General features: G+C 52.3%; 1 protein-coding gene across 5 annotated transcripts in view; it reads left to right on the top strand.

Moving 5' to 3' along the window:
- Window positions 1-15,644, top strand: part of Iqsec1 (IQ motif and Sec7 domain ArfGEF 1) — a 101,108-nt gene extending 85,464 nt beyond the window's left edge. For 4 of the 5 annotated variants that reach the window (XM_052174318.1, XM_052174323.1, XM_052174319.1 and 1 more), the window contains exons 7-14: window positions 3,793-3,932; window positions 4,273-4,302; window positions 5,341-5,466; window positions 6,619-6,718; window positions 7,220-7,381; window positions 7,922-8,098; window positions 11,869-11,918; window positions 13,024-15,644. In XM_052174318.1, the coding sequence (XP_052030278.1) occupies window positions 3,793-3,932; window positions 4,273-4,302; window positions 5,341-5,466; window positions 6,619-6,718; window positions 7,220-7,381; window positions 7,922-8,098; window positions 11,869-11,918; window positions 13,024-13,524 (1,286 nt within the window). In that variant the 3' untranslated portion in view covers window positions 13,525-15,644. The remainder of the gene's footprint in view (window positions 1-3,792; window positions 3,933-4,272; window positions 4,303-5,340; window positions 5,467-6,618; window positions 6,719-7,219; window positions 7,382-7,921; window positions 8,099-11,868; window positions 11,919-13,023) is intronic. The other variant, XM_052174321.1, reaches the window with a different exon arrangement.
- Window positions 15,645-16,282: the final 638 nt, after the last annotated feature.

Raw genomic sequence — 16,282 nt, 5'->3', positions numbered from 1 at the left:
CACTGCTGCCTAGCCCTATTTCCCTCTGCCCTGAGCCCTTGAACACACTGAGAGGTGACACTTGTACCTGAGATCTGGGTTCTGGTGGGTCTGACGCAGGGCCCTTCAGGGAGCGCAGCACAACATATGTTCAACAGAGTGGAGTGCAGCCTGTGCCACGCATGCCTCTCACCACAGGGAAGCCGGTGTCTACTTGCTCCAAGGGCAGAGAGGACCTGCCTTTTGTGGAAGTCTACCTAATGGATGCATTTTGAAAGGGAGGCCCCTGTGCCTGGTATTTGTTTATGGAGGTAGTAGTCAGAAATCCCATGTACTGTCCAGGAAGCAGGGATGTTGAATGCCAGGGGACAGGTGTTGCCTTTGGCTATGGGTGAGAACATCCCTGGGGCTACAGTGTATGGATTATCTAAAGAGGAGAGCTGGTCTACACTTGATCAGATGATTGTCAACTGTGGCTCTGTTATTTGTCCCCCTAGGTAGAGGATGCCCCTGGGTAATGCTCTCCAGTTCCTGTAAGCTTTTACAGTGTCTTTACTCACCCTCTGCTGGCAGGACCACTGTAGCAGGAAGGCTAGGAGTATCCCCACATTCCCTGGGAAGTGGCCCTAGCTCACTCCATACATACTAAATGGCTCCTGCAGGTCTTATGGAAGGAGGGAAGATTACTGAGCAGAGTCCTCATTGCATGAGTTCCTGAGCTGCATGTTGACCAAGGAAGCTTGAGATTCCTAAGGAGTTGTGCTACCAGGAGGGAGACCGAAGGCAGAAGTTCAGGGGACACCCTCCTGAGGCCCAAGTGGTGAGGCAGAAGCCAGGGTGCTAGTGGCTGCCTTTTCTGATGACCCCAGCCTTGTTTGCCCTAGCCCTCTCTTGCTAGACCAATTTTTGTCATCACAGAATCCTATGTGACCCTTAGTAGAAAAGCCAGAATTGATTTACCTAGAGGAAGAAGTCTCTAGGAGGGTCAGGCTACCTTCAAGACGGTGCTAAAGGCTCTCCCCGTCTCCCCACCCCCTACCTCCCAAAACAGTGGACCAGCTGTTTAGAATAAGACCACTGTTGTAATCCCTCTAGGTAGCGCAGGTCTGAGCACCCCAGTCCCTGGTTGGCTACTGCACCATCGGCTCTAGCCCTCTCTCTTTCAGCCAGAAACTTGTGTGCCTTTGGTTCAGAGGGGCACCAGAGGGAGGGATGGGCCCAGGGTCATGGCAGGAGATTGGCAGGGGACAGGACTGTAAGTCAGGGGGCTTTCTGAAGGAGGAACTCCTGCAGCACATGTTTCCTTGGCACATTGCTCAGTGCCAGTAGCAGGAAGACCCCAGGGGTGGGGGTGGTGGTGGATGGATGGATGCACATATATATTCAAAGGGGATTTTATTAGCAGCTTGCAGTCTTTCCCTTTAGCTAAAATTTTAAGATTTTCCACTTTTAGATATACATCACCAGAAGAAAGTTATATAGTGTAGCCATCTCAGTTACACAGGCACTGACACCTTCCTGGGTCACCATGCAACACAGTTTAAATTTATTTCATATATATTAATGCTTCACCTGTGTGTGTCTGTGTGTGTGCCTCATGTGTGCTTGATGCCCTCAGAGGTCAGATGCCGGGTATCAGATTTCCTGGAACTGGAGTTACAGCTGATTGTGAACCACCATGTGGGTGCTGGGAATCCAACCCAAGTCCTCTGCAAGAGCAGCAGGGGTTCTAAACCGCTAAGCCATCTGTGCAGCTCAACCTTAGAGCTTCTTTACTCATAACTACACCAAGCAGTAGCAAGGAGCCATAATGAAAGGGCGAATGCAGGCACATCTTCACAGAGCATTTCTGGTCAGCACACAGAAACCATTTGTGGGTCTGGGGAGATAAGGATCACATGTCAAAAGAAAGCAACCAGTGTAGAAGGCCACCTGCCAACCTATCTGTGGCTTCTGAGAAACACTAGAAAAGTTGGCCGAACAAGGCTTTGGGAAGGAAGGATAGAGGGAACTAGGAATTTAGAGGCAATGGCCTAATTCTGATGACAGGCCAATGTCAGGGTTTTTTGTTATTGTTGTTATTTTTGTTCTGGTGACAGTCTAATATCAGGGGCTTTTTGTTATTTTTAAAATATATTCATTTTTATGTGTATTGATGTCTTGCCTGTACATATGTCTGCACCACGTACACTGAGTTACAGTTGTGAGCCACCAGATAGGTGCTGGGAATTGAACCTGGGTCCTCTGGAAGAGCAGCAAGTTGTCTAAGACTATTGGAAGCCAAGCACGAAAACCGAGCTCCTGTGTAAGCCATAGACTTGGTAAAGGTCATGGCCATTAAAAAAGCATGTTCCTGGGGATCTTGCCAAAGAAGCTGTGTATAGCTCTAGGGACCTCCCTGTCTTTTGCTAAATTTTCCTCGAATGTAAAACTGCTTTAAAAACTGTCTATTCTTGTGTTAGTCTTCAAATTACACCTTATGTATTTGTGTGGACATATGTAAGAGCATTTCAGAGGCAATAGGAGGAAACCAGCTCCCAGTCCTGAGGCCAAGAGACAGGGGACAATTTTGGGGTAGTCTGTTCTCTTCTGACTCCCCAAATCTATGGCACATTTTATCTTCTGAGCCATCTTGCCAGCCTATATCTTTGAAAAGTCTCCCCATGCTACACCTCCTCCACGAAGGTCATCTGTGGAAAGTGTCTTCTCTCATCACACTGTACCTCTGTGCTCCTTGTTTGTGGGGCACACAGTAAGATGTCCGAGCAGATCCTGGGTCTCTCAGCCTTTGAGAGGGAATCAGTAATGCCACCATAGGCTGGCATGTGTCCCATCTCCATAGACAAGCTCCTCAGTGGAGAGGAGGGATAAAAGTGATAGTTGTGGTGGGATGGCCTGAGTCCTCACAGTCCTGGTCGTGTGTAGGCTTTGGGGCTAAGTTTGCCACAGGGAACCTGCTCTCCTCAGGGTTTCTGTTCCCCTAAATTTTCACTATAGTAAAAAAGGTGGTTTATGTGCTTGTGGTTGTAGTAGTCCAGTTACAGCTGGCCTCTGCCATGGGATGGCATCATCACAGATGACTGGCCACAGCTCCATGGAGGTTGCATAGATATACCAGGAGTCTCTCTTGTTCTCTGTGACAAGCCCAAGTATTGCTGATGCCCTTGGTGACCTGCTATACGAAGGACACCAAACACAGGAGAGGGTCACTTACCTATAGGTATGAGCTAGGAAGGGACATAAACAGGGCTTAGCTCCAAGTGCTCCATAGCCTGACTCACACTTCAGCTTGCATAGCCTATGTACACCCTAGGCCAGTAGTTCTCAACCAACTCCTCAAGGGGTCCCATATCAGATACCCTGCATGTCCAGTATTTACGTTATGATTCACAACAGTAGCACAATTAGTTATGAAGTAGCAACAAAATAAATTTATGGTTGGGGGTCACCACATGAGGAACTGTAATAATGGATCACAGCATTAGAAAGGTTGAGTATCACACTCCTCTAAGGAATTGGGACCATTGTGGCCTTGTCACAGGCCTTTGCTTCATTGGTGACATATATTTACAAAGACCTGTGGGCATAGCTTATAGAAAGTAGCATAGCCCTCTTCTGGCAGAAGAACTTAAGGGGACCCAAACTGGGGCCCTGCAAGGGCTGTGGCTCTACTGAAAACCAGGAAGATGTGTGTCTGCTGGTTCCAGATAGAAACATATGAATCTAAGGTCTGCCCGGGGGTCCCAAGGCTGCATGGAGCCATAACTGCCCAAACCTAGCCACTCTCATGTCTGATCACTGTCCCTTGACCAGGTGTGGATGACGGTGAAGACATTCCCCGGGAGACGCTAATTGGTATCTATGAGAGGATCCGTAAGCGAGAACTGAAGACCAATGAGGACCACGTGTCCCAGGTGCAGAAGGTTGAGAAGCTCATCGTGGGCAAGAAGCCGGTACGCAGTGTGCCTCCCCCTCAGTGTAATCCTGGGTCAGCTCTGCCGCCACTGCAAGGGCCGGCCCAGTCTGGGCTGGAGCTTTTCTAAGCAATTCCTCTTGTAGCTGCTTACCTGAGAACATTAGGCCCTCAAGTGGCTAATGGGCCACAGTGTCATGTGGTCTGTTGCCTGCTCAACCCTGGCCTAGGGATGCCCTTAGACCCTCTAGGAGACCACAGCAGTACTTTGGGGGCAGTACTCCTGGGCACCCTTGTGGCTGAAGAGAAAGCTGATGTTGTGGAGGGTGGGGATCGACCTTTGGGAACATCAGTTTACTTGTGTGTTGTTTTTCTTATAGATTGGATCCCTGCATCATGGTCTTGGCTGTGTGAGTACTCTGCTCTTCTGATGCCCCAATCTACAGTTCTTCTGCCATGCCTCAGGCTGCTACAGAGTCCACGTTCATTTCCAGAGAGAGCCTAATCTCAATTTCATAGTTACCCAGCCTCACACCTTTGTGGGTCCTGAGATCTTAGCCATACAAGGACGGTGACAGTGGCAAGCAGACAGAGTCCTGACTCTACCTGCGGGTAACCTGCTGACCCTGGGACCTAGCCAGTGTACCTGAAAGGACATTTTTATAGCCACTAGGGGCTTTCCTGCCTCCCCCCTCCCCTCTCCATTATTTCTTGCTCTGCCCTAGCTCTGTCCCTCACACTTCATACCTCCACTGCCCCAGCCTCCCCATGTTTGGCTACTCATGTCCCTGAGTATGCAAGCAGGTACATGCCTGGCAGTCTCCAGTTTGCCCAGCTACCTGTCCTCAGTCCTCTCAGGGCAACATACTACACACACACACACACCACACACGCACGCATGCATGCACTCACTCACTCACTCACTCACCATCCCAGACTGCCCAGAGCCAGGATGATGATAGGTTGGCTATGGTACAGTTGTGGGGTGCTCCTGTAACCCAATGGCAATACTTACAGCAGCATGTGTGCAAAGCACAGGACAAGGCCCTGGCCAGATCCCCAGAGTGGCTCAGGCTATCTAGAAGCATCAGACGGCACCAGAGGAGTAGGATTTGAGCAATGTCCCTGGGATTCAAATCAGAGTACGGCTCTGTAGTGTCCTGCAGCACCAACTACTCTAAATTCTGCATGCCTCAGTTTTCTCATCTAGGGTGGACTCTGGGAAGATTGTCTGCAGAAAGAGGGCTGATAAGTAAAGGTATTTTGTGGGGCAGTCAGAACACATGGCTTCTACTCTGACACTGAGTTCTCTGTGACATGTTAGGGAGCCAGCTGAACACATGGGAAGGGAGCATGGCAAATGCAACCTAAGTCCTGCCCAGAGAGCTAAGAATCTCAGTATGTCCCTGGGGACAGGTGACCATGGTCTGGTGTCTTTCCCTGCACAGGTGCTCTCTCTTCCCCATCGACGGCTGGTCTGCTACTGCCGGCTTTTTGAAGTTCCTGACCCCAATAAGCCCCAGAAGCTGGGACTGCACCAGCGAGAGATCTTCCTGTTCAATGACCTCCTGGTGGTATGTGGTGTTGAGGTGGTGTTGGGGGCCCCCGATGTCTTTATGACCATGCCAGAGCAAGGGCACTGGCCTAGAGTCTGATTTTGAGAAACTCTAACTCATAGCCATGTCAACAGCCAGGGGCCTCGACTCCAGAGTGCTCTATACTGTAGGACTCTATATCTGGCTTTACTCTGCTGCCTCATAAAACTCTAAGACTTAAGCCAGGTGGTGGGGGCACATGCCTGTAATCCCAGCACTCTGGGAGGCAGAGGCAGGTGGATTTCTGAATTCGAGGCCAGCCTGGTCTACAGAGTGACTTCCAGGACAGCCAGGGCTATAGAGAACACTGTCTCGAAAAAACCAACAAACAAAAAAACCTCTAAGGCTTTAGGGTAACCTATGTGTGCTATTCCTAAGTGTGTACCACTGCCACTTGGCAATGTAGGACTCTGCCCTGCTCAGCAGGCCACACACTCCCTAGCTGGCAGCAAAGTGCCCCACATCTTTTGCTTTCTGTTGCTGTGAAAAATGTCGTGGTTAAAAGCAGTGTGATGAGGAAAGGGTGTAGCTTAACTTATGGTCCATCATGAAGGGGAGTCAGGGCGGGCACCAAAACAAAGCAGAGACCGTGGAGAAATGCTGCCTACTGACTTCCTCAGTTTCATTTCTTATACAACCCAGAACCACCTGCCCAGGGCTGGCACCACCCACTTCAATCAAGAAAATGCCCCATTGACTTGCCACTCTAATGGGTTTTCTCACTTGAGGTACTTCTCAGATGACTCTAGTGTGTCATCATGTCATAAGGTAGCCAGTACAATTACCCCACTGGCTGGCATCTGGTCTCTTTGGTAACAATGCGTGCTTTGAAGGGCAGAGACCTCACTCAGACATGAAGGTTCAAAGCCTTGAACAAATTGCCCCAGCTCTGAGTGTCCTCATGTGCAGAGAGCCTCCCACATGTGGTCTTTCCAGCTATCTGGTAGCCTGGAGAAAACAGTTTTGCTCTTAGGAGCAGTCCCTGAAAGAGCAAGCCCTGATCTCTGAGGCCAGCACCACCCTGCCTTGGGTGCCTATCTGCAATTTTGGGCTTTGGTGCCAGCCAAGGTGGCATGGGGTCCTCAGCCTTCATCCCAACACTGCAGCTCAGCTCCACATCTGCTGCCTTAGGTCACCAAGATCTTCCAGAAGAAGAAGAACTCAGTGACATACAGCTTCCGGCAGTCGTTCTCCCTCTACGGCATGCAGGTCCTGCTCTTCGAGAACCAGTGTGAGTTCCTAGGACCTGTTGGTTGTGACAGGGAATGTTTCTTTCCTTGGCCCTGTCACCTTCAGCTGGGATCCAAGCCTTCTGGGTACAGACTCCTTCCCACTCAGACTAGACAAATGGAGTGGTACTTTGCTAAGGACCAGGTTTTAACCGGCAGAAGCGGGTGTATCTACGACATGTCCAAGAGAAGCATTCAGTTAATAGCTGATGACATGCAGAAGCTGAGAGTTCATTACCCTGGGACCAACCCCTGCTCTGTAATATGGACACAGTACTGCCTACCCTTCAAACTGAGAATGCCACTGTCCTCCAGGACTTTGTACCTGGCAGTGGCCACAGGCCTTAGGCCAGGCTGTTGCCCATGTCAGGAAGAGGCCATGCTTATGGTTTTTGCCTCTGCAGAGCCTGCTTCAGAGCCCATCCCAGTGCATACCGCACTCTCTGGCCAGTGAACCACATAGTGACTGCTGACTCCACAGCCCTTCCTCTCCTCCCCTGCAGACTATCCCAATGGCATCCGGCTGACGTCTGCTGTCCCTGGAGCAGATATCAAAGTGCTAATAAACTTCAACGCTCCCAATCCTCAGGACCGGAAGAAGTTCACTGATGACCTACGGGAGTCTGTCGCTGAAGTGCAAGAGATGGAGAAACACAGGATAGAGTGTAAGTCCCAAGAAAGACACAGAGAAGCACTCCATAGCACATAAGTCCCAAGAGGTCTTCCCAGGGAACCTTCCTGTCTTGTGGCAATGACAATGTCCAGAAGTGGTTGGTGCCAGGATTCCTGGAGGCCCAGCAATGAGATATCCAGGTCTTTGTCTCCCCAACCCACCCCTGCCCCTGCCATGGGCTTGGGGAGCCTGGCCCTTATTTCTGGTCACTGAGGAGTTGGCTTATGCCATTTAATCTTTATCCTCATACTCTAGCCCAGTAACTGCTAGGATCCTGGCTCTAGGTCTCTACACTGTCTCCACCTCTGCCTCTGTAAATAGGGGTGGCCCGCTATTCTCTCCATCCAGCCCAAGTTGCAACCTTCTGGGGCCCTAAATGCTAGTCTTCATTATCACAGGCAGCCTGGTCCCCAGGCGCTGTCCAGAATGCCATCATGCCCTGGCTTTCCCAGGAATCTCCTTCCCTCTTGCCAGGAGTGAGGGCCCAAAACAGTGGCCACTGCCTCTCACTGTTCCTCCTGCTCTGTTGCAGCGGAGCTCGAGAAGCAGAAAGGTGTCGTGCGGCCCAGCATGTCACAGTGCTCCAGCCTCAAAAAGGAGTCAGGCAACGGGACACTGAGCAGGGCTTGCCTGGATGACAGCTATGCCAGTGGCGAGGGCCTCAAGCGCAGCGCCCTCAGCAGCTCACTGAGAGACCTCTCAGAAGCGGGTAAGAGCCGGGCTGAGAAGCACCCTCCCAGCTGGTGCATGCAGGACTGAGGCCTAGCGTACAGGCAGTCACATGGTGCTGGAAAGGGCTGCTCAGGCATCGACGCAATGCTCTTGGAAGTCCATGAGCACTCCAGGACGGTAGCGGAACACAGAAGTGTCTACAGGACAGTCTGTGCAAGACAGCCAGGGATGGCACCCCACTTCCCTACTTCTCCCAGGGTCCTTATTGCTTTTCCCTGCACCAACTGCTCTAAGGCTACGAGCGTCAGGCTGGTGCATCCCAAGTGCTCTCTGCTGCTGTGTGTTCTGTGCTAATGAATGAGGCGGAGCGAAGCCCACTGAGCCGCTGGGAACTCCCTTTGCCACTTACAGTCTTGATTTTGCTTCCTATAGAGCTCCATTCCTGAGACTCCCAGGCCTCTGTTATCCCAAAGCCACTGCTGCAGGAGGTGTGACTAGCTCCCAGGTGTGGGGATAACCACGGTAGAGGCTGCTCACTGTCAGCGATGTTCCCTTGTTTCTGTGGTTTAATCTGGTGCCAGCCACTTAACCCCAGAGAGCAGGAACCCACAAGCCTCCAAGATTTCTTATAGGTAGAGAGTACTGTGAGGCTAGGGACGCTGCTTTCAGTCTCATGCAGCCTTGGAGAGGAAACAGATGCTGTCAGAGCAGCAGCCCCTTAGCTACCTACCACAAGTGTCTAGCCAGTCAGTATGCACGGAGCAGTGTGACCTGGGCTTGTCGTGGGGCCCTCCAAGCCTGCCCGGCACTCCCTGCCTGCCCTCCCACCACAGCTCTGCCTCATACTGCTTCCTCATTTCTCAGGAATTGTTTTCTCCTTTTTTGAGTTTTCTTTGCTTTTGTCATTTTTTCCATAGTGAGAATCTGACACTCACCACCAGCATGAGGGTTTAAGCGAGGGCTTCTCAACCTGGACACTAGAGATACTCTGGGGCTAATAACTGCCTGCCATTGCACTGTGCCTGGGGTCACTGAGGCCAGCAGCACTTGTTAGTTGTGACAACCTGTTGCATCTCCAGAAATGCCAGGTGTCATGTCACTCCTGGTTGAGAACCACTAGCTTCCCAGTGGCCTGTTCAACCCAGCCATGTCACTCAACTGCTTGGGCCCTGGGATGGTTTGAGTCTGTGCAGTGGTCCTGTTGTGACTGAGGCCCAGGACAGCAGGCTCGGGGATGCCCTGGCTGCATCCCTGCAAGAATGGAGCTTCTTGATGCAGCTGTTCTCTGAATTTCAGAGGCAAGGATTCCAGGGACAAAAAAACTCAGAGGGGATCTTAGGCATCTGAGTCCAGACCAAGACCACCTGTGATGCCCAGTGAAGCAGCAGCTTACCCTGGAAGACGTTGGCAGGGTACCTGGAGAGGCAGGTGCTTGGCCTGGGCAGTGGAACCCCAACAGGCAGCTAAATCTTCCTCACTCTCCAAAGCTGCCACTGTGCAAAGTCTGAGGTGCTGAGAATCAGGTGCACTCTTATGAAGATGCAGGCCTTCGTCAGGTAGGGCACCTTGAGAACAGCTACCTCTCATCTGCAGTATCCTGTCCACCATGGACAGGGCCTAAGCCCAGCAAGAACCTGGGATGGCCCACAGGCAGGCTCATCCATAAACACCTCCCTTTGGGAGAGGGAAGGAGACCCAGCCCTAAGACTGTCCTCTTCCCTTGGCCACAAGAGCCAGAGCCTGTCATAGCAGACGCTGTAGTAGCCGTGCCCAGCATGGCCTACCCGGCTATTGACAAGCACCAAGTTCCCACAGAGAGGTCAGTCATCCCTGGAATCCCAGAGGCTTCGTATCCTGTACCAGGGCAGTCCATCTATGAGAACTGGTGGCACTGAACAGCTATCTCACCTCCTACTGCACGGTGTTCAGCCAAAGACTGGGCAGCATGGGTTCAGGAGTTAGCATCTGAAGCCTATGCCGTACGCTGCTACCACCCTTGAGCAGGCAATCCTTGCTCTCAGTTTCCCGAGCTACCATGACAACTCAATGCATTGTCCTCAATAGTGAGTGAGGTTTGAGGGCCAGAATGCAGGGAGAGTTCATCCTATCTCTGAAATGCAGCCAGGCTTTGAGGACCATATGAGACCCTTTCAGATGAACCATGTGGACCAGGGGGTGAGCCTTTGTACCCAGCATGCCTTGCTCTCATTGGCCTGAATGTTTGAACAGGAGTGTGAGGTGCAGCAGTGAACACCCAGCTCTGTGATTGATTGTGGAGAGAGCTGAGAAGTGGAAAAGATGAACTGAAGAAACTAGCTCCCACTGGGCAGTATCACTTCTCCCTGCTCCAGTTTGAGCTGCAGGATATAAGCCATCCAGTCTTTTCTGGAGAGCCCCAGGCATGAGGAATTTGAGAGCTTGTTTGAAAAATAACAGCAGAGAGGGGACACTCATCATGTCTATGTGGTGCAACACTATCCTGGCCTCCCAAGAGCAGTTTAGAGGCAGGAAATACCCATATCACTGATGGGGAAACTGAGTCCAAGAGCCTAAGCAGTAGGGAGTGTCTTTGCAGCTCAAAGTCTACTTTTGCTTGTCCCTGGACCTCACTGGGAACCCTCTTTGTATCTGCAAATGGGGAAGCAACCTTTTTTCTCACCAAAGGAAAAGGCCATCTCCCTGGGAAGCCCAGTAGCTGATCTACACGCTGCAGTGCTTTCCCCTGACTCCGATTCTCCCATGAATCCGGGACTTGGGGACAGTAGGCAAAGGAACTAGATCTCCTCCTCCACCCCTGTTTGTCACTGCTGGTCCTCAGTGGTCATGGCAAGGCTGTGAAGACCCATGGTTGTCTCCACCGGATACTCTAGTGTCGTCCAGCCCTTTGAGGAGCAGCACTCTCAGGCTCTGGTGACAGGCCATGGCCTGAGGGGCACAAAGCAGCCTCTTCATCTTCCAGTGCCCACCAACACTGTCTCTGCCATGATGCTTCCCTCCGACGTGTACAGAGTGACGCTCAACTCGTAGCCAGTGCTACACCCACAGAAGCATACGGGAGATCCAGAAGGGAGCGCAGCTCCATGCCTCTCCATTCTCATGCAAGAAGTCAAGGAGAGGCATGAGTGGGCTACTGGAAGATCCAACCTCCCTTTGACATAAACAGCATACTCTGATGAGAACCTACTATGTGCTGTGTCCTTGTAGACACTTTTGGACTTAGAATGCATTGTACTCAGGAACCAGGGCACACTGCACAAACCAAACCACAGCCCCAGAGGACAAGTGGCCCAAATCTCAGTTTCCCCTTGACCAACTGCTCTACCCCCAACAGCAAGGAGGGGAATATATATATGTGAACATGCATGTGGATATGCATATATATATATATATACATATATGAAGTCCACTGGGGGTCATGGGGCCTGTGCTGTTGTAGAAGCTGTACCCCTAGACCCCATCAGAGGCTGGCTGCACTGAGTCAGGTGAGCAGGCAGAAGTCTGAGGTGGTGGTACACACATCCGCACATCAGACCCCTCCCCTAAAACCACAGGTCAGGATAAGCAGTACAAAGCTGGACCTAGTTTTAAAAACATTTTCTCACTTTTACCGAGCGTTTGTTCACACCATTGTTTTTAAAACTCCTCACTGCACTGCTGCCAGCCTCCCCACTGAGCCCATTCGAGCCCGTAACCTGGCAGACACATGGGCCAGCCCCAGCTCTGGGCAGTGGCAGCGGCAGCGGCAGGTGGCAGTGGCACCAGGCCTGGTGTGCGTGTCTAACCTCTGGTATTGCATGTTCTGGGCAGGGAAGCGAGGGCGTCGCAGCAGTGCGGGATCGCTAGAGAGCAATATGGAAGTAAGTAGGAAGCACCCGGTCCAGCTGGCCACCCGTGTCACCCGCCACCCGGTCCAGCTGCCACCCGTGTCACCCACCCTTGGTTTCTATGTTGTCTTTCTTTGCTCTTCCCTCCCCTTCCTGCAGAGACACAGGTTTGGCCCTCCCGCCCTGCCTGCCTCCGCCCTGCATGCAGCTTCTCTGCCTAGAAGCATCCATGCCTCTCACTGCTTGTTCTGACCCAAGGGCTGGGGAGAGGGAGGGTATGGATTTTGTGTTCTCATTCCACTTAACCCCTGTGCCCTGTGGTCCCTGAGCATGATGATCGTCTTGGCTTTCAGGTCCTGCCCTGGGCGCAAGCGCCACCCGCCCCTCACTCATCCTCAGCTCTCACTGTTGGATGTTTTAGCCCCACTCTCCTGTCCCTCTGCTCCGCCATCCATCGCTTCCTTCCTGGAGTTTTACTGGCTGTGTGTTTGGGGTCAGGACACAGTGGGATCGCTTAGCTAGTTCACAGGAGGAGTTTTCTGAGAGAAAGGAAGAGTCAGTGTGGATTTCATGAGCTCTCATTCACCCCCCACTCCCCATTGCTTCCTGCTGCCCACACCCTGACTCGGCCTACAGATGTTTTACTCCTCCTGGGTTTGTAACAGGCAGCTGCAAGGAAAGTCCTAGGCCACCACCCCCACCCCACCCCCAAGGATAAGGTTATAGGGTCCTACCTGTCTGATGCCCCAGACACCTTTGGACCCGCACATGGGCAGAGGACCCAGGAGAGTTTAAGGCCCAACCAATGTTCTAGGAACTAGGTTCACTCCTTTTCCACACTCACTGCCACTCCTTGGCCTCACATGCTCACAACACCTACCTACGGTCATGTGGGCTGCTGTCTCAGTCTGGCAGCAGCACAGCATGTGCAGAAGCATCCTTGTGCTGTTTCACAGAAAGGAGATGCCCCTCACCTCCATCAGGACCAGCCCCCAGCTGCCTCCGCACAGGCTGAGCCCGCATCCTTCCTACCCTCGGGCCTAGCAGTTCAGTGGGTGACTTCTGAATTTGGAAAACTTGGTCTGGCCTGTGTGCTTTGAGATCTTTTAATTTTGGTTTCTATGAATTTCCTTTTTAGGGCTCCATCATTAGCAGTCCTCACATGCGCCGGAGAGCGACCTCAACACGAGAGTGCCCATCTCGCCCCCCCCAGCCCGTGCCTAACTCCTCCTCTCTCCTGGGTTCTTTGTTTGGGAGCAGGAGAGGGAAGCCCCCTCCCCAGGCCCACCCACCCTCAGCCCCTCCCCCAGCACCCCCTCATGCCCATCACCCTGGGCCCTCAGAAGGCCCGCTGCATGGGCATCATTCTCAGTACTGCCATGCGCAGCAGAACCCACCGCCCTATCACCACCACCACCACTACCACCCACCCCCCCACCTGCAGCACACCCACCAGTACCACCATGGCCCACACGGCGGGCACCCCCCATATGGGGCCCATGTGCACAGCCACCCGCCTCTGCCCACAGCTCACCCTGGTCATGCAGGGCACGCAGTCCATCACCATGGGCAGCCCCCTGCCCCACCGCCCCCCACCAGCAGCAAGGCCAAGCCCAGCGGCATCAGCACAGTTGTGTAGACAGCCTAGGCAGCCGCCTCCCACACACCAGGCACACAAAGGCCTACCAGGCACCAGCCTCAGACCAGCCCAAGGCACCACTGTTTCCACTCCCTCTGCCCGCATGGCCTGGGTGGGCCCGTGGGCTTGCCTCCCATGGAGCAGAGCTCCCACTCTGGCTTAGCCCTGGCCCCCAGTCCTCCCTTGGCCCAAGGCTGGGCCTCAGCCACCATTGGCCTTGACATGGCGCTGACCAAGGAGAAGTGGAACTGCCTCTCACCCTGTCAGCCCTCAGCCCCTCACTCTACACACATCTGAAAACCCATCCTAGCAAAGAAAACATAAGATAGAAAAGTCAGACAAAACAGAACCAACCCCTAGAGTGGCTGTGTTAATGTTCTGTTATTGGCAGTGGGCAAAATAATAATAATAATAATAATAAGTAGACCTGATATGGGTGATGAAAATACGTAAGTAAACTTTATATAATATAAATATATAAATATATAAATATATATATACATACTGTATAGGTAGTGTTTGTGCGTGGAAGATAAGCATTTCATCCACAAAGCTAGCACTAGGGACCTCCTAAGGACTGCCACTTAGGTGACAGGAAGTCAATCTAGATACATGTGTGAGTAGACCAAAAACCCCGCTAGAACAAACCCAGATCCTTCCATATTTTCATACGAAGAGATTCCCTCTAGCCTGGCTGAAACCTTACACGCTCATGACTCACTGTGCCAAGTAACACAGCACCTGACTGTCTAATCCCCACTCTGCTCTGTATAGCCCCTTATTTTATTAACAGAGTACTATTCTAAGTAACCAGTATTATAACTGCTGTTATCTCCAGTAAGCAACTAGGCAAAGTGCAGTCAACTCTATCCTAGTACTTGGGGCAGCCAGTCTAGAACTGGCTGTCTCAGGACCTCAGCCCCACAGATTCCCTAGACACTGTACTGGCTGCCATAACTTTGATCTCCCATGTTCTACATTCCTTCCCTCTGTACATGGTGAGCCACGCTTCCCCTCCCCCACAGTCCTCCCTCCCAGGGCCCACGTGGCAGAGGGATTCCACCCCAACACAACGACCACTCATCTTCCATAACTCCCTCATCCAGTTCCCAGCCCCAGCAGGCGGGTGGCGTGAGCGCTGGGCGGCCCAGGGCGGTGTGTGTGTCCCGTGTTGTGTTCTGAGTGGCAACAGCAATCACTGTAATTCCATGCAGCCATGTGCTCGTGACCCCTGTGTCATCATTGCACCTGGCCAATGAGTGCTTGGCCCTGGCCAGGTGAAGCCCCCACTGCCTTTCATGGTCCAGTGAGCTGCCAGGCCCCACATGCCTCAGCTGTGTTCTTGTCGCTTCCATGTGTGACACCATGCACTCCCCTGGAGCCACATGCTGCCCATGTTCCTGTGCCTGAGTCACCCATGGGCTGTACTTTACAGTTTCAGCCCTTCCAGCCACCACAGCCTCCAGTGCTGTGCTCCTAAGCCTAGGACCCGAGGACTGCCTGTGGCCTCTGCCTGCGCAGAGGCCCTTTCAGAATGGAAGGAGCTGTCGCCTGACCGTGGGCTGCGTCTAGGACCTTGTGAGCCACCGAGGCCTGCCCAACCACAAGAGAGATCAGGAGCCCTCTCTGGCCCATCACCACTCTGCTGGCCTGCTTGGGTCACCTATTTCCCTCCCCTTCGTGTCGTCATCGTCGAGGTCACCTACCAGCAGACCTGCAAACTGAGCACTTTGTATCTCTGCAGAGAGCAAATCCTGCAACATAGAGGTCAGCCTTCTGTGTCACAGTGGCTCGACCCGCCTCCCCATCCTCTGTCAGCATGGCTCATCTTTAGTCATCTACACAGAAAGAGAACTGATCACCATAGTGTACCTGACTGGGGCCAACTGGCGAGGAGCTGCCTGCTTCACAGTGCCCCGAGTCCCTCGCTTATGCTCCACGCACTGTCTGTCCTCAGTTAAAGAACACTGTCTGACAAGGAAGGGGAACTGTGCTGCATGTGACCTGGCACCAGTCATATGGGGCTGTGCTCTCTGTATTGTACATTTACAAAATACACCAGTGTTACTGTTGGCAAATAGTTGGAGTGCTAACATTAAATATGCCGGCTTTTTTTTTTTCACCCTCTTCTGAGCCAGTGGTAAGTCAACCGTGAACTTGAGATTGTTCTGAAAAAGACATACTCCCTTTGAAGGGACATCACTCGGGAACAAACTCAAAGGAAGGCCCTATTTATCTGGTGGGGTGGAATGGGGCCTCCCTCTCTCCACAGTCTCCTGCACTTTCCTGGCTAGCCAGGGCTCTGGGCTCCTCCCATGCTACCTTCCATGTGTCCTAGAGACAAGCCAAGGATTGTGGGTGGGTTCTAGGGACCAGGCTTTCTCTGAGTTCCTTACTCCAAAGGTTATCAGGTCAGGGTGATGAGACCTTGTGATCCTGTATTGTTTAACAGACCAGGGACCTGTCTTCATAGAATGTGCCTGGGCCTGCAAGTCGCACAGCAGAACTAGCTTGGAAAGCATAAGCTACTAACATACTGGTGTCCCTTGTTGCCTGTTATTCAGCTATGGCATTGAGGCACTGTTGTCCTTGACTGAGGAGAGGGGAGACAAGAAGAGGCAGAGGCCCTGAGTATCTACACTTCCGTTTACCACTGTCAGGATACACTTAGGGCCTTCACTAATGGCCTGAGTTATTCTGGTCGTCTGTGGGACTGGTGACAGATGGGATACCTTAGGGGAGACAGCTGGTAGCATCA

This window comes from Apodemus sylvaticus, chromosome 2 (genome assembly GCF_947179515.1).
Source record: "Apodemus sylvaticus chromosome 2, mApoSyl1.1, whole genome shotgun sequence".
In the NCBI taxonomy this organism is placed as follows: Eukaryota; Metazoa; Chordata; class Mammalia; order Rodentia; family Muridae; genus Apodemus; species Apodemus sylvaticus.
This window is presented reverse-complemented; position numbering and strand designations above follow the sequence as displayed.